This window comes from Carassius gibelio, chromosome A21 (assembly GCF_023724105.1).
Source record: "Carassius gibelio isolate Cgi1373 ecotype wild population from Czech Republic chromosome A21, carGib1.2-hapl.c, whole genome shotgun sequence".
NCBI classification, from domain to species: Eukaryota; Metazoa; Chordata; class Actinopteri; order Cypriniformes; family Cyprinidae; genus Carassius; species Carassius gibelio.
This window is the reverse complement of record NC_068391.1, coordinates 19,450,632-19,469,821: the sequence shown is the minus strand read 5'-3', so window position 1 is coordinate 19,469,821 and position 19,190 is coordinate 19,450,632. Positions and strand designations below refer to the sequence as shown.

Sequence of the window (19,190 nt, the reverse complement as noted above, 5' to 3'; positions counted from 1 at the left end):
AGAGTTGGTAAAGTGTCCTGGTGAGTTGCTATCAATAAGCATCGCAGAAAATGGGTGTTTCTAGGTGTTTATCTCTTCCTCAGGTGAAAATGTTGCAAATGTTTCTGTCGCTGTGTTTGGCAGGTATTTGTGTGGGTGGTGCTGTCCCACGGAAACTGCATTGGAAAGCTTGTGCTGTAGGGAAGCGAGTGTGTTTGGGTTGCTGTTGGTCGATATCTATCTGTCTGTCTGTCTATCTATCTATATATCTAGTCTATCTATCTGTCTATTTCTATTTATTTATTAGGGGTGTAACGATAAGCGTATTCGTATTGAACCGTTCGGTACGAGGCTTTCGGTTCGGTACGCGGTACGCATTATGTACCGAACGGTTCGTTGGACTAATTAATTATATTTGAAAAATAAATGAAAAATTGTGAAATATAATGACATGCGTTCAACAAGGTAGCCCAATAACCCAAACGACGTAACAGGCAACGCCTCTGACACCCCCGAAGAAGAAAAAAAACACCAACTTATATGTTTATGTTAGGCTACTCAGTCAGGCGCTCGCTCACTCAGTACGCGCTGAAGCCTCGTTGCAAAATGGCCAATGTGTTTAACAGACCAGAAAAAGAAGATCCTCCAATAACCAACAGGTCTGGTGTTTGAGTGCACTTTATCAATCGATCAGGGCATCCAAACAAGCACGGAAATCAAAATGGACTAGTACTGTATGTGTTGGAATTTCCTGAGCAGTAGGCTACGTTACAATTAACAGGCCTGCACGTTATTAGATAGAACAACTGTTATAAATATGCACGGGCAGTTTTGAAAACTCCACCTACTTTGCTCTTGGCATGGTGCAGCGCAAATCGCGTTGTATCTGAAGGGCAACGCTGAGCCCAGGGTCCAGCGCCGCATATACCGCGTCCTGTGTGAAAGACCCTTTAGCCATTTTGCAACGAGCCTTCAGCGCGTACTGAGTGAGCGAGCGCCTATAGTGGAAAACGCAGGTTTTAAGAACATGCTTAATATAATTGAGCCCCGTTACAATATTCCTTCACGAGCCCATTTCAGCCAGACCGTAATTCCTGCTTTGTTCCAAAAAACATAAGCCCTATAGAGAACCAATTGAGTAAAAACACACTCAATATAAAGAGTTATAGAGTTCCATATAAAAAGTTACATCTTTGTATTTGTTCATAACTACTACAACAGTATAACATTTAACATTTTTTTATAAGGAGCTGCTTAAGAAAACACCATAGAAGATGGGTAAAGAAAAGCTCCATCATTGTTCAATGTAAAAAAACAAACAAAAAAAAACATACTTTGTTAGTTTTAATAAATAAAACATTTTCTAAAAATCAAGGAAATTTATCTGCCAATTTTTTCTTTTTGCTGTATCTAAGACGTACCGAACCGAACCGTGACACCAGAGAATTGTATCGAACCGAACCGTGAATTTTGTGAACCGTTACACCCCTAGTATTTATCTATTTATCTATAATCTGCACTATCTGAATACTCTCGTCTACTACTCTCTCTCTCTAGTCACTCTCAATGCTTTCAAGGCGTGCTTTGGTAAATTATCTCCCCAACGTGACGTGATGCAATGCATTGTGCGGGAAAGGAGACCGCTGTAAGATAGTACCTACTTTTTCGTATTATATTCCATTTTGTGATACCCAACAACATAAAATACAATGGAAAACAGTTTAAATGTTTATTACCAACAAGCAAATTGCACAAATTCGTAAAAAAAATTACCCTGCAACACGGCCTTTAAACAATTCATTCAAAACTGATGATTAATTTAATAATGAAGCCACTGGCTGTCTTTACGAATGTATCATTGAATCATTGATTCATTCAAAACATATTAATTCAGGAACAAAACACCACAATGTTGCTCTGAGATGTGTGAATACTCTAATCTGGCATTGTTTGGAACTAATTTCAATGATGAAACAGAAATAAAGAGGTAATACTGGGTCTAAAATTTAACTACTTTTGTATTAACAATTGTATTAACTGTTTTTTTTTCTTACTTGAGGAAAATGAATATCTGGTAACACTTTAGTATAGGGTCCAATTCACACTAATAACTAGTTGCTTATTAGCATGTCTATTATTAACGTATTGGCTGTTTATTAGTGCTTATAAAGCACATATAATGCATGACATCCATAATCCTACCCAATACCCTAAACTTAACAACTACCTTATAAACCATTAATAAGCAGCAAATAAGGAGTTAATTGAGGCAAAAGTAATAGTTAATGGTTAGTTAATAGTGAGAATTGGACCCTAAAATAAAGTGTGACCAAATATCTAATTTGCAATCACACTCATATTCAGGGCAATGGCACACTTGCTTGTGTGAAATTACGTGACTATATCATATTTTATGAAACACAAACCCATACATATTTTGTATGGATATTGTTTGCTTTCATAACTTGAATTATAGGGTCATTCTAACTGCTTTCTAATAGCCTTCATCACACAGTGAATGCTTTTGACTCTCAAAACGTTTTTTTTTATTTGTTTATTGGAAAGTAAGTGGCATCCTCAATAATATCAGTTTGCACATTTTCAAAACAATAATTATGATATCATCAGAGACGACAATTATTTCACATCCTTAAAAGAAAGTATTTTAACATACATAGGAGTAAACCTTTCTCATTTAGCAAACTGCAACAGCCACAACAGTAATATTATGTATTGATAACTTCTTGTAATAAAAATGACGAGGACTTTTTGCGATACAGGACAAGCCCCCGACTAACCGTCATCCTCAGTTTGCACAAGGCTCAACACATCACCGGGGGCGGATTAGCCTGGCCTAAATTTCAAAGCAGACAACTTGTCTGATGAAGCCCAATATAGAGAAAGGGAGGAATGGGCAATGACAAAGAGGACAAGCAAACAAATGTGACGGAGCAGTGCAATCTTTTACAAGACAGGTGGGAAAAGAAGCATTAGGTACAAACAAAAATAGATGCTGAAAGACTCGGCTGGAGAAATTTGAAAAAATAAATAAAATGTGAAAACTGAATGAAGGATGATGGAGATGAAGATCTGAGATGGAGGTGAAAGGAAAAATGGATAAAACGAAAAAGATGACAACATCTCCTATTGCAGAAATAACCTAGAGATAATGACTGTACGGACAGCCTCATAAAGAGAAAGGCGTTCTTGTGGTCGTATCTGCAGATGAGGCCATCACGTAAGTGCTCTGCTCTCTACCAGTCTCATGAGCTATTTCTTGACCTTTTTTCACGTAATGTCTTTCCCTCATTTCTTCCATAAAAGTGTAATGTCATGACTGACAGCTCAGGCACTCGGTCAAGGCTGTGATTATATAATGGGAATAATGTTATGCATCTGTTCCATGGCATAGTATATTTAGAAGAATTTTGACACTCTGCTATTTTTTTCCCTTTTGATGAGGATGATTTAGGAAAAAGAAAAAGCAATAAAGAGTACTTCTATGCAGTCATTACACCACAGTAATGCTTGTGAAATGTGAAAATGGAGCACATTAGGTAATAAACTGACAACTAACACTGAGGCATGTCAGAATATAATGAATGCATCAAATGCATTGAGTTCTTTGATTCCAAGAACACAACTTCAAGATGCCATCAACATTATGTCTGTCGTATTACTTTCACACCATGAAATGATCACAAGACTGTTCAGTTGGTTTTTGTTGTCATGGACTTCTATGTTGTATTTTTAGTTCCTGTGCTCTTTTGTTTGATTTTCCCACTTGTCCTTTGTTTCTGTGGTTACTATTATTAGTTCATTTGGTTCAGATGTGTTTTATTAATTATCTTATTTGCTACAATACTTACATCCTTCCTGTACCTTAGTATAATGTCTGGTCTACATTTGAGTTGCATGTGTTTGCTGCTGTCTTCTGTGTTTGTTCTATGTGGATTCTTATTAAATACTTGCATTGGAACATCTTTCATCTTCCTTGTCTTCAGTCTGTGCACACCCATGTGACAGGAATCAACAGCGCTTTTGACAAATGTGATTAAAATGAGGTACATCAGATGAAGATTCCGATCATCGACTGGGCATGTCAAACCCACTGAAATAATAATAACAATAAATGTAAAACATGTCACTCTTCTGTAGTCTTCTGTCAAAACCTTTTCTTAGCCAAAATGTCCTGCTTTCCAAAGTATTAATATATTAAACACACTTTGTTTTTTTTTGTTTTTTTTATTAGTGAATGTGCAAAACTATTGCTTGCTTTTTTTTCTACCACAATGAAAAAATAGGTGAAGCAAAACAACAGATAAACAGCTCTGAAAAAAGGATACATTCCAGTATAAAGTCTTAAACCACCCATATACAAACAAAAACAGGGTACTGCCAAGAGATTAACAGTAATATTGGCTATATGTAACAATATATTACAACAATACAAGAAGCATATCCAAGGAGTAGAAGTTAGACCAAGAGAGAAAATTCTGTGACACACTCTGGTGCCAAATCCCTACAATGAGTCTGTGACAGGATAAGCATGAACAGGATCATAAGAGGGATTTGCTACAAAGCCTGACAACAGATAATATTATCTGAAACAAATCTGACATTGGCACTAGCTCTCAGTATGCAAACTGGGGCCATGACATGAACTACATAAAATTAGATAAGGAACATGACAAAACAGAGTGTATGACAGAATATAGTGTGAATATAATCATGACTTTGCTAGAAGTTTGTAGGTTGTAAGCAAATAGTTTATAGCTTGTTCTAGCTGATACCTATGTCTAGTATCTCATGCATAACTTGAGAGATTATGCTACAATGCTTTTGATCTGATATATGGATTCTATTTCAGCTTAATCTTGCATAGATAAAAAAAAAATAATTTATTTAAGGCAATGAAGTAAGTCATTGACAATGCCTTCAGGAAAGACAAAAGATGAACTCTAAAAAGGCTGAGACATTTCCAGAAATGCAGGCTCAGGAAAAAACAACAACAACAACAAAACAAATAAAAATTGTGGTTTTGGCAATAAAGCCAATGTCAAAAGAACTACATATTGTGCATTAAGAGATGCTTATGATGCTGATGCTGTGCATTTTTTAAATATCACAGGGTAGTGCTTCCCTGGAGATCTTCAAGTAATGAGAAAGTCCAGTTACAAGTAAAAATACTATACCTGACATTGTAGATATTGTAGAATGGACATGTGGATAAATCAAAAACACTGGCACACATTTTAGGTTGAGTTAGTATGGGAATACAAAAAGAGGGCAATCAGAATTCTTCAAGGGAACCCGGCCGAAACTCAAACCCATAACCTTAGGGTTAGGAGTCAAGATCTCTAACCACTAGGCCATGACTTCCCCGTAATAGGGGATACAAATATACTAGCATCAGACTTAAGTGTCTAAAATTTAAAGACACTATAATGAGGGGACAAGAACACCAATAGCTGCAAAAACACTCTACCAAGAGGATAATGATCTGGCAAACTCTTTGAGAGGGCACTCTTCCAGTGGAAGTAATGACCTGGTTGTTTGGAAATGACACTTCTATAACTGTTCTAACTTTTTTCCTGGTTGAATTATGAAAATTTATACACACTAACTCCTAGGAAATGAAAAGAATCATTCAGATCAGACCAGAGCTGCTGACTGTTCTTGCCTTGTTTGTGTGCAATATGGATCAGATGGTTAATGAATGGTCGATATTGCATGAGGCAAGTCATTAGTAACAACACTCTTATAGCTTTTGATGCACTGTGTGACAAGTCTTCCTCAAGGTACTGTATAGTGTGACATTGCCAGGCTAGTGACCAGTGACTGTGACCGCATGTCATAGCCTAGAGCAACAAAAGCTTTGACTTTATACATCGTTTCAGTTTCTCTTGAGGTCTCTTTTACCAATTTTATCTTTTATCATTCTCTATGATTCCCTGAGTCCCCACAGAATACTGCCTTTTCCATTGATTTCTGTGAATCTTTCATTTTAGACTTCTGATGTTGTTAGAATCAGTACTGATGTTCGCATATGCAAACCCAGAGACTTGGAATAATGGGGGGTTGATGAGACGTCACATAGAGACAGCACATCACTTATTGTGGTCGGTTATTTTCTGCACAATGATGGCACAACAACATTCAGAGATTAATATTTACTCATTCTCTGTATGCATGAAGGAATTTCACATTTCCACCAAACAAGGTCTTTTTTTTACGAATCACCAAATAAACTGTACCCTCAATACAATGCCACTATAGCATTGCCTTCATATTAGCTGTCTCTACTTCCAGTGACTTCTAATAAAAATGTCCCCGAAAAGACACCACCAAAAGATGCCTATGAGGATGACTAGACTAGGGAGAGATAGGGTTTTGTGGGGAAGTCCATTGAGGGCATTTATTCTGTCGAGGGAATTGATGTGATGGCGTATGTTGGTAACAGTTCCATCATAGAAGATGGTGGTTCAAGTCAAGTCAAGTCATTTTTTATTTCTATAGTGTTTTCTATAATAGAGATTGTTTCAAAGTAGTACCAGAATCAGTTGTGGAAACTTTATGAGACAAATTCAAATTCTGCTGTAAAGCAGCTCTAACAAGCCTATAATGCCATTATTCAGCTCAATTCAGTTCAATAGGAGTGTCAGCATTTCAAAATTCATCAATTATGAAACAAGTTCAGTTGAAGCTATAGTGTCATTATTCAGCTTAATTCAGTTTACATTTTATTCACACTCAGTGGTGTCATTGATGTCAAATCAATAACAATTCCTGAATATTAAGTGTCTTTAAACCAACCCAGGCTCATTGAATATAAGTGCTTTTGGCAATGTTTCTGCAACACCGATATCATGAACCTTAGTGCGTGTTTCGCAGGATTTTCAAAGTCAAATGTCCAGTGAGTGGCACTAAAAAGGGTTCAATATGGGACCATGGTCATGTTTTTATTACATTGGTACAGGCAGGTATTGCAGTGTTTTTCTTAAGGCCTGGTTCACACGGGACGATTTAAAAATTGTCGGCCGATTTTCCAAATATGAGAGACCCCACACACAGCGATAAAAAATCACGGGTCTAACAGTTTTGGTCGTTCCGTGTGTGGTGTGCAGCCACACGGCAATATCAACACATCACACACGAACCGATTTGAATCCCGAGCATTCCCAGGTCAGACGGGAAATCTCGCAAAATCCCTCGAGATCAAACGTGACTTCAGAGTAAACAATCATGGCGGACGAAAAGAATACAGTGGCCATAGTTTGTGCTTTGTTTTTAACGAGGAAAAAAACATAAGAAAAACAAGAAAAGGCGATGGTCAAAGAGGTGGAGACAACGCGAGCATGGACTATACTTGCTACATCATGATATGGAGTTAAGTTGTTGTTTTAGCTCATAGAAATGTTGTTACGTACTACACTGATTAATAACCGTTGAAATAAACGTTCATATATTCGTTTCAATGTACTCTGGTGGACTGCAGTTGTGGATGTAGTTATGCCCATCGACTTTATTTGTATTTGTTATATTATATACGCCGGCTGTTTTGATTTTGTTTCCCGATACTATCACTGCCTTGTCACCTCGCTTTCTGATTGGCTACACGCCACAGTCCACAGGCTGCGTGATTGTTTGTCCTCAGGGGACACCACACACGAGAAGAAATCGGGCCAAATAAATCCAACATGTTGGATATCCCCGATTTGAGATCGGAGCGGTCCCGACGTTCTTCCGAGCAGAGGAGAGCGGTCTTAACACACCACACACGGCAGGAATATTTGATCAGATTATTTTACGATAATCGGAGCATCCTAAGATTGTCGGAAGGGGTGAATCGGGGCTAAAATCGGCCTAATTATCCTGCCGTGTGAACCAGCCTTAAGTTTCATCAGGAAAGTATTGCTGTGGTTCAGAATTCAAATGTCCGGGGAGTGTTGCTAAAAGGTTAATGCTTGATCGTGTTGGTAAACAACATATCTATGCATTTGCTGATGCAGTGGTGATATTTTAATTGCCTTCTAGACAGGTTTGATCTGTTTTGTCATACCATAGATTCATGGGATCTGTACTGGAGCGTTTCACAGTCTATTGTGTTTCACCTATTTCAAAGTCATAGCATAGTATTGTGCAAGGAATTGTGCGGAAATAAAGCTTTCTTAATCAAAACTCTGGTTCTGTAAATCATACTTTGTGTGAAAAGGAATAAAAGTTATCGGAGTTTTACTTGGCACGTATGAGACTGGGTAGCTTTATACACCAACTAGCTGAAGGCGACAGTGGTAAGGAACCCAAATTCCAACAGGTGACAGAATTGGTGTGTGTCAGTGCTTGACTTTTGATCCCATTCGCTGGAGTGCAAAAGTCTTGGACTTCTTTATCTTTGGGGTAGCAGGCGAGACGGTCATCACCTTCAGAAAGCGTTTCTTCAGCTATGCTTGTTACGCCACATCTCCTGTCATAGCATGACGATGTAGGGGCCAAACTATTTAGAACCTGCTGTCAAGGATTATTGACCAAATTCACTGTCCAACCTGAAACTGACTGTTTTGGTTGTGCCTCTGTCTTCTAAGTCGTCCTTGACACCATTGCAGAGAATAGGTTGAAGATAAGTCATGGGAACATTCTAACACTCTCTTCGAGGGATAGATCAGAGATAATGAGTCTTTCCTTATCGCAAAAGCAGCCAATTATAGAAAGCTTACATTTTTAGATTGTTCTTGGTATTTCATAGCCACTTTTTGGGTTGGTAACACTACAGAATATGCTATATTAGGCCTACTGTTAGGCAATGTGACATTTATCTTTTTTTTTTTTTTTCGCAAAAAAGAGCTGTCCTCCTCGTAACAGATATTGTGTAATTTCATACTAATTTGACTTTCAGATCAGCAGTTCTACTTTCTAAAGTGGAGTAATTCATAAGACAACTTTATAGGTTGATTATGTAAAAATTAACCTTGATTATTATTTCTGTGTAATTTGACTATCGTTTCATGCTCTGTATAATTTGACAGATTGTGATGTTTTCTTCTCACGAAATGCCGCCGCATGGCTGTGGTGATTCATTTTGCATACCAGAGCCAATTGTGTGTATGATTAAGATGCATGCATTTCTCCATGCAGTCTCACAACCAATTATCTCCTCTCTTAAATGAGCCCATAAAGGAACACATGAAGCTTCACACATTCACTGGGACAAAAGGAAATAAAGGACGATACTACATCTTCCTCTAGGACACATTTGACAAACAAATCTTTCTAAATTCAATTCAACAGCAATGAAAACATCTCAGTTTTCTCATGTGGAAATCTGCCACCAATTATTTGTAACCATATCTGGTTGAACAGGATACATTATATCAAAAGCAATAAATCTGAGGAACAGACCGATATTGACATGAGCGAATAAGCGTGAACATAATCTGTATAAACACTTCGGAAAAATTAAGCAAGAGTAAGAACACACATACCATATCAGTGTCTGATACTGGTCCGAAGCTTGTCACATAGATGTTTGTCCTCACCTCAGTCACACTTTCTGATTGGACAACAAGACAAAGAAAGAGTAGGCATAAGAGCAGAAATAACTACTATGTAAAATGAATATTAACTGCTGTTATGTAATGTTTTACAGAATATGGAAGTTTGTTGCGCACATACCCCATTCACCACTAATAACACAGAGCATGTTCATGATGTGTTTCCACGCCTACATGTGGTAAGCTAAGAGATTGTGCTACAATTAATCAGTTGTCAAATTTCTGATCTGAGCAAACATGGTCCTATAGAAGATTGTCCAACCGCCGATTTTTAGGTTTATCTAATTTATCTATATCTTTATTTGTTATTACATCTGAAAATCAACATAAAATTATAATATGAAGACCAATCAAAAACACAATCAATGACAACAAACAGTCATGGATAAGCCAGGTAATGACACAAAGTATGACAAAGTACCTTTCGTCAATGAAAATTATGACTAAATATCGCCATCAATGAACTTTTATCACATGACGAATATGAGACGAAATGCAATATAAATGCTGGTCATGTGACGATGACTATAATTAAATGAATAATGCAATATTGTTGATGAATAAAAACAAGACTAAATGTGGTTTACAAAATAAAAACTATGCTCAAATGTCTCATCATTTTCATTGACTAAAACGAGACGAAACAAAATGTTATAATGTTATTTCATCTTGTTTAGTCACAATATTATTATTATTTAGCAGTATTTCTGTTTCCTGTGTCTTACGGAGGCGACCCCACTTCCTCAAGCATTATTTAGAAGACAACAACAAACAAAGTTAAGTCTGACACAGAGAAAGGGACCGATGTGTTTACTTCTATGTGTCGTTGGTAAAATAAATGTTGTAAATTCAAATCACAGCATCTCCCATGTCTGGAATGGATGTATTGACTCTATAAAGTAACAAAAATATAATAAGATAAAGGGTTTGGCTAAAATAAAATTTTGGTTTCTTCTATACTACTAGGTACTTACAGTATACTATATCGACTGGGTTAAATAGAATAGCATTGCTAAAAAGAGACTAAAATAAAATTTTCATTTACTAAAACTAGAATAAATGTCATCAGTTTTTGTCGACTAAAACTAGACGGAAATAGTCATGGATAATTCAGAACAACACTACTGTTTACAGATGCTCATGAATCCCTGGGGGCTGAACACTAATTGTAAGGGGTGTTACATTTCTGACACAAACTCTGAGCGCATGGACGGGGACTGCTGACCAATCAGAGCAGACTGAGCTTTTTATTGACCCTTATGCTTTAAATAGACATGATCTAAAACAGAGTGTTTCAGACAGAGGGTGAAAAAAGTGCCATGGCAATGTACTGTGTATTATGTTTTTTTTTGTTTTTTTTTTGTATGCAGATCTGAAAAATACAATTATGAACTTTTAAATGACCATAATATGGGCACTTAAAAAATGCTCAGTGTGTGGAGTACTCTAGGCGTTTAACCATCTGAAGTAAGTCATCATGTTCTAGTTATCAACTTTGATGTGATGAGTACTGTAATACACATCAGCAACTATGTAAAGCAGGGTGGAAATGGAAAGATTTGATGGAGCTTGAGAGGGGTGACTGGATGGGAGCCAGATGGAGCCAGCAGGACTCAGGCAGTAGAGGCAATGGAAGCCGTCCAGCTCCACAGTATCAGCCCACAACTCTCAGTGTGCCAATGCGGCTTAGCCCATTTATCAAAAGCATACATCTTGAATTTAGACTGCCCACTGCTGGGCTCACAATTTCTGTACTTTTAGAGGTCATTTGGGATTCCCTCTGTGAGACCTCTGTGAGGAGAACAAAAAATACATAAAGGGTGATGGTCTAATTGGGATGCAGACTACAGAGCATCAATGCTAAGAAACCAGTGTTTAATGTGCTCTGAATCCAAGATGACCAGGGGATCCGATCAGCTTCTTCATGATGATTAATTTAGCAATCTGTTGGTGCACCATCTGAGCAGTGGTCAAGACTTCCTCTTTATTTTCATCAGCAATCTTCAACACATGAGACTCCTGGGGCTCCTTGATCTTCGATTTGTAAGTGATCTAGGGAGAGCACTGTTCTGTGACAGATTCTGCTATTGATAAACATTACAGTGCCAAGAGAAGATGAGTAATTGTGCTGTTCCAAAACACAATCTGTCATGGATCTCAGAGGTGTGAGACTTGAGGTAAGAACTGAAATGAAACCCAGACTGAGGAAAAACATGCTCCATCTGCAAGCCAACATTAAGGCCAGCATGTTGACACTGGAGACAATGAGGAAGGACATTTGCACATGCATTCATCGTACCTCCTAGTCCGGGGCGCAATCTGTTGTCATAACCATCTAGCAAGCGATCCAAGATCCGGGTGAAGATGGTGATGTTGTCTTTGCTGTCATCGGGAATGGGTTCTCTGTGACCTGTTACAGCCCTGTGGAGAGGAAAGAAGAGATTCAGGTCTCAAAGATGTAGTAAGGATGCTTTGAAAATAAACAAATAGGGCACAAGAAAAAAAATCAGAAAGAAAGAAGGCCAGTAAGAAAAAAGAGACTGAAGTCGCAAATAGAAGGATGGATAGAGAGGTAGAGAGATTGTTCTTGGACAGCATCTTTGATCTTTTATTCTTTGAACACCTGTTGTGATTGAAGCCTCTTCAGGTAGGAGATGCATTTATTATGAATAGGTCCAATCCTAGAAAGAAAATAATAGCTCGACTTCATCTAATGATAAAAAAATAAAAAAATATGGTTCTTTCTGCCATAGACCCCAAATCCTAATTTATAGACACAAGCTTAAAACCTTTAACTGCAGTTTCTCCTAGGAGGTGGCTATTTGATCTTTAAAAAATACGAATAAGCTTATTTTAAAATATTACCAAGCAGTAAAGCACTCTCTATGTAAAAAAAAAAAAAAAAAAAAAAAAAAAAAAAAAAAAAAAATATATATATATATATATATATATATATATATATATATATATATATATATATATATATATATATAAAGTAATAATAATAATATAAATGAATAAATGGTAAGGTTTAACTTGAAGACTTGCAGTCAGATTTGACTATTGGAATGGTCCGTTTTAAGCTTATTTTGGCCAATAACCCATTTAAACATTTGCTTAAGTAATTTTTGATATTTAAGGAACTCATGTACAGACATTCTTTCGCAAAATCATTTATTGCTGTTTATGCATTAGTATCAAGCATCAAGCCAGTATCTAAATGGTCAAATTCACATGAAAACAATCTGTTATTTCAATTTTTACATACATTTATACATAGGATGCAAGCAAAGAAAACCCCGTTTATAATCACTGGAGCTGCCATTCACCTCAGTTCAGCATGAGTTTATCAGTGATTGGGTTCGACATTGTTGGCAGAACTCCCATTATAATCAATGATGTTGTCTACATTACACAATTGATTACTTATTTGCATTGTATTTGCATTGTTTTAAGTGATTAAATCATTTGTAAATTTGAGTCCAAAAATCGAATTGCAATGGTGCAATCTCAGCAACTTTAAAGATTTATTAAAAGTTTTCAAAAGAGTTCCACATGTAATACTTATTTCATATGATAATATGGGTTACACTATTTTAAGGTGTCCTTGTTACAGTGTAACATGAGTACTGACTAATATTAAAGGTGGGGTGAAATGATCGTTTTCACTCAACATCCTGTTTATCTTGAGTACCTATAGAGTAGTACTGCATCCTTCATAACTCCAAAAAGTCTTTAGTTTTATTATATTCATAAGAGAAAGATAGTCTGTACCGATTTTTCCCGGAAAAACACGACCGGCTGGAGGCGTGACGTGTGGGCTGAGCTAAAGAATCACGAGCGCCAGTAGGCTTTTGCGTTGAGAGCATGTGGAAGCTGTGACATTACCGTGAGGAAAAAACATCATCCAAAACAAACCATGGCTTACAGTCAGATTCAGCCGTTTATTTATGATCCAGAATCAGATCCCGAGGCTGAAACTGAACGAGAGCAGCAGCAGCAACGACTCGCTCCGAGCGGGGCTCGAACCCAGGTCTCCGGCATGGGAGGCGGACGCACTAACAAGGAGGCAGAGATATTTGAAGCAGTTTTACTCACCGTCTGCGGTTCCAACACACGATCGTGACCCTTTTTCGTTGGGACTGCATCATCCTTAAGAAATAAACGATGTGCAAATCCGTCGTCAAACTGGACCTTGTTTGTAAAACAAGCATCTTCGAAATGCAGGGAACAAACAAAAACACTTGCACAACTCCGTTGATGCTCTGTAAAAATAAATTCCAGTCACTGGCCCCTTAATGCTGTTTTTTTTTTTTTTTTTTTTTTGTAATCTGTGAAGGGTTGTCTTGCCCTGGCAACCAAAAAAACACTCTTTTGTGACTTTTCGCGACGCTATCGCTCTGATCAGTGAATCGCTCTGATCAGTGAAATGTCTGTGCTCAGCCTCGCTGTACGGGAGTGCGCTCTTCCGGCAGACGCGCCCTTAGGACCCATATAAGGAAATTCCGCTCCATCTAACGTCACACAGAGCCATACTCGAAAAAAACTTTCCGAAACTTGTGACAAACCGGAAGGAGTATTTTGGGAACAAAAATACTCCTTCAAACGTACAACTTAATTTTTGAAACTTTGTCCATGTTTAGCATGGGAATCCAACTCTTTAACAGTGTAAAAAACTCAGTATGCATGAAATAGCATTTCACCCCCATTAACTACATGTACGTACTATATGGTTGAGGTAATTATGTTATTATGCATAACTAATTGTTATTATAATAGTAAGTATATGTAACACGCCTTAAAATAAAGTGTTACCCATATACGTTTACCAATCATATTAGAGGACATGTACATTAAAGGTAACAGGACCCTTTAAAACTAAGTGTTGAAATCAGGCCTTTTATTACTCAATTTTAACAGTGCAAGGTTTATTTTTACATTTTATTAATTCACTTCGGTAGTATTTCTCACTTGAATACTACTGCCATAGACCTGTCTGAAAGAACATGCACACCAAGTCAGTAAGAAAATGAGTTAAAGTGAGTTATAATTAAATAAATAAATAGACAGAATGACAGAGCAGAGAAATGATAGAACTAATGGAACTCCAAGTGGATAAGTGAAACCTGTCACAAAATTGAATATGGCTTCGCATAAATCCCATCTCTGGGATTTCGCTGCATTAAAACCCAAAAGTTGGAAATGGGGACTTGAATACGCAGCCAACCCCTGGTTCTTTAATTACCTGAAATATGCAGAATAATTATGTCTTGCTGGGTGTGTGATTCCCCGATGAACAATGCAGTGGCAAGATGAAGGGTGTGATAGACAGAAAAACTGATAAGATAATGAATGTTGTCCTCATTTAAGGGCTGTGCTGGAAGCGACCTTGCTTGCACCAGTTACACACTGACCTTTAAAGACATTGTTTAACAAAGTTACCAGAAGTGAGTTGTCTAAACTTCAGATGTGTACGTTGATTATTGTCTCTAAAGACATGTCCCACATGTTCCACATGTTCCAGTAAGCACTGGGATACTCCAGAATGTTACAGAAACGTATACAATGTTCTCATCTTTGCAAAAGCAAAACCTTAACCCCCCAAAAATGGTAACAATTAGTACAAAACCTGATATGTAATAAATCAATGTCAATTATTTCTAGAAGTTCTTAAACTATCCAGATCTTAATATTTACCGAAATATTGATGATACCTGAAAATAAATAGTACAATAACAATTAGCAGCAAATAATTATAGAACAACCATAAAAACTTTAAGTCAAACACATTATTTTGTTACACTGTGTTACAATTATACTACCTAAATAACTATGATCAAATTAATATACCTTCTGCTCCAGGAACTAATTCTCTATTAAATAGTGTACATGTTGTGCTTTAGCTTCACTCATTATGTATTCATGCAGTGACACTATAAATGTAAAATAAATATAATATAATAAAATAAAATAAATAAATAAATCTAAATAAATAAAACCTAATTAGTTTTAAGCATGTTTTATTAATGAATATTTTATTTCATAGACCTATTAGTTTACACATGTTCATCCAGTAGACAGCAAATGTTCTGTACTTGCTTCTTTCAGCACTGGTAAAAAAGAAAAAAAAAAAAAAAGAAAAAAAAAAACCTTTCTAAAAGACCATTTGCTTACATCCATTGAACACATTGAATATTTCTTAGTTACCTCCTACAGAAAAGCAGAATTAACACCATTTGCTATTTAATATTCATCAATTAGCATTAACTAATCATTATTTATTTTTAAGTTTCCCATCTATGGACAGAGGAGGTTAAAGAGGTTGGAATGGATTGTTTTTCCTCTTTTCACTTTTGAAAACAGTCACAAGAGCCCATTAAAGAGATCATCACACTGAAACATGAGCAAAATCCCTTTTAGTCTTGCAGCAAATAACAGAAGCTACAAAAAAACAAGCCTTTCTGTAGTGCCAGAGTGTGTTTAAGAGAGCTGTTTTTTTCCATCAGAGTACTCTTGCACATTTTGTACTGAATCATCTCAAGAGGCTGTCGACTTTATTGTGGAGCTGAAAATGCAGCACTACGGAGAGGTAAACATGGCGGAACGACTGCCTTCAGCAAACAAGCAAAGGCAGACCAGCCTCTGTACAATGTTAATTCATTTTCTTTGGGTTTACACCTCCTTGCAGGAAAAGCCTGTTTCACCTGAGAGTGGAGGAGTTTATCCGAAAGCATTGCAATGACTGAGTGATAAGGGGCTCTTTGTATTTCTCCCACAGCTTATACCACGTGACTGATCTATATGTGTGTCAGCCAGACCTGTCAGTGACGTGACATTTTGAAAGCTGATGATCTTCCCATTGTGTTGCTGGTCTGATTCATTTCAAAAAAGCTCTCGTAGATTTTTTAATCAGCCTCTTTCCATTTACAGAAACATGGCTGCGCTATTCAGTAATTCAAAGAACAATGGAAACTGTAGAGGAGTCAAAATGAGCGAATGCCTGAGTTTTTTTTTTGTATACTGTGTTTAAGCTAATCAATGGCTGTTACTTGCCAGGGAACCTCATCCTGTGAAGATGGCCAATCAGTGAACTCAAACCAGAGGTTTATTAGTGGGTTTCATGAGGCTGTGATACCAGTCCTCCTTTGCTTTTGTTCCGCAGCCTCCCCAGCAGGTTTACGTATCCCTGTGAGGGCGAATCTTTAAAAGTAATCTACAGCCCATTAAAACAAGCAGAGGAGGATAAGAATGAGTGCATGAAAGGGCGAAAGTGAAGTATGGAGTGACTGCCACACAAAAAAAAGACAGGTGAGGAAAGATGATACAAGCTACAAAGTTTCTTTGCCTACGCATCTCTACAATGCAGTCCTAAAGAAAAAAATTCCCTTTAAATGAATTCTAGCACTCTAGCTTTCGTTGTCGACCTTAAAACAGGTACTTTCAACTTTACAAGTTTCCACTGGAGCTGTGGTCTAGACTAGACGTTAGAGAGACATGGAGCTCAATCAAGTCCGGCTCATAATTTTCTTTTCACCATATTGATATATGGTTGCCAGGATGTTCTGGATGGTAACAAAGAAACTGCGAAGTGGTTTCTAGAGTATTCTGGGTGGAGTTATGTTGTTGTGCATGGGATTCTTCTCCAAGACAGTGGTTCTCAACTAGGGGCAGCGGCCCAGTAGAGGGCCTTTGAATGAATAAATGAAAGAAAAAATACATAAATAAATAAATGCATACATATATTTTGGGTACACAAATACTGTCAAAATAGGCAAACAAACCAATTAGTACATGTGCCAAATGTTTCTTGATTTGAAGTGACACGGTCAGTCAGATTGGACAGAAAACATTCATCATCTGTGTGCAGCCAGACGTAAGACATACGTGTCCCCATCTGGTGTTATGAGAGGTGTGTGAGCTGATTGGAATTTCTATCTCAGATGTCAGGCTGGAGTTCTGGACGATCATGGGCCCTGGCGGCAGCTGCATCATCCCTCTTCATTACCACCACATCATCCCTGCAAATAAAAAATTGACTTTTTCTCGTAACACCCATCCCAAACCTCTTCTATCACATTCTCTGTATTGGTATCCTTGAGGCGCTCTCTCTCTCTCTATATATCTCCTGTCTCCTCTCTTTTTTAATCTTATCCCTTATTCCTCTCTCCTATCCTTCTCCCTCTTTCTTAGAAATTAAGTGGCAAATAAAAATATTCATGAGGTCCAGATAGTAGTAGAGGTGATTCATTTCACTGAGTTGCCAGTACACAACACGCAATATTTCAATAGAGGAGTGTGGTAAATGCACAGTGTTGAAATTAACTCCTGAATATTGTATAATGTTTTTGTAAACACGGTTCAGATATCGGAGGGGTTTTATAATGCAAGAAATTAACAAATATTAATAGTATTGTTAACACCATTTTCAAAAATTTTTATGCATTTTACATTAGACAACAAATACCATGACAAGGCAAGATTTGCTATAGAAAATTATGTTGTGTCTTTTGGAGACTATCAAAGCTAAAAAAAAAAAAAAAAAAAAAAAAAAAAAAAAACACTTAACCCAAATCCATTTTTAATGGAAATATGCCCATGGCATTCAATTAATAACATTTACAGAAAAGTTTCACTCTTTGTAAAAGTTATCAGTTTTCCATCCTCACCCTGTCAAACAATTCCAATGGTGGTTACCCCTTGTATTGCAGAAATGGATTTAAACACCCACTGTGATTGGCTAACTTCAGTGCACCGCATCCACAACCTTCTTTAAAACTCATTGTGTATTTTGATACTGTAAATGGCAGGACTGATTAAGCCATTTATGTTTGAGCCCGAGTCAGATCTCAAGGAACAAGGACATAAAACAATGCAACCATTTGCAAAACAAAGGGACTTAAATGTAACTAAAAAATTATGAATGGATTACAAATTTCTTAATAAACAACGACAGTAAAACACTAAATTGTGAGAAAGGTTAATAAAGGTAACAGAAAATAATAATAATAATAATAATAATATTATATATATATATATATATATATATATATATATATATATATATATATATAGTCTTTTCGTCTGGCCATAAGCAGTTGCTCTTTAGATATCTGTGTCAGTGTTGACTCATAGTATCAGTCCACAACAACTATGTACTAAATGATCTGTAATGTGTTTGTGCACAGGCAGTGAAAAGCCAATCTGGGTTTCTGTTCTGTTGTCAGTCTCCGAACATGATCGTGCAGTCACTGTATGTATGTAGTCTCCAGATGAGGAAGATGAGTAATTACAGTGACCACTTTAACAACAGCAGTCTACACACAAAGCTATCCTATGGCATCAGACACTTTATAGACTTCAGACAGCAGACAAGCTATATGGAGCACATTATTGATCCTTGTATGGTACTTTTGTCCTTGAAAAAGCAGCTTGAATATTATTCTAAATGCCTCCAAAATGCCAATATGAGTGGAGTACTTTTACTTCCTAACCAACGGATTGAGCTAAACTTTGCGGTACAGTTGACTAGACTTTCCCATACCTGTTCTAATGAAACATGTTCATATTAACATGCTATTAACATTTACTCACTGAGCTAGCTCATTTTTTTTTTCATAAAACATCTTTATATCTGTGACTTCTAAACATTTAGTAAAGAGC

The 19,190-nt window shown here is 36.9% G+C and overlaps 1 protein-coding gene across 1 annotated transcript in view; it reads right to left on the bottom strand.

The window, feature by feature from the left end:
• LOC127942329 (gamma-aminobutyric acid receptor subunit alpha-3-like) overlaps positions 1 to 18,310 on the bottom strand; it is a 117,462-nt gene extending 99,152 nt beyond the window's left edge. Inside the window, exons 1-3 of the mRNA XM_052537996.1 lie at positions 18,273 to 18,310; positions 11,830 to 11,951; positions 9,462 to 9,529 (exon numbers count right to left, since the gene is read on the bottom strand). Of these exons, the coding sequence (XP_052393956.1) occupies positions 9,462 to 9,529; positions 11,830 to 11,951; positions 18,273 to 18,310 (228 nt within the window). The remainder of the gene's footprint in view (positions 1 to 9,461; positions 9,530 to 11,829; positions 11,952 to 18,272) is intronic.
• Positions 18,311 to 19,190: the final 880 nt, after the last annotated feature.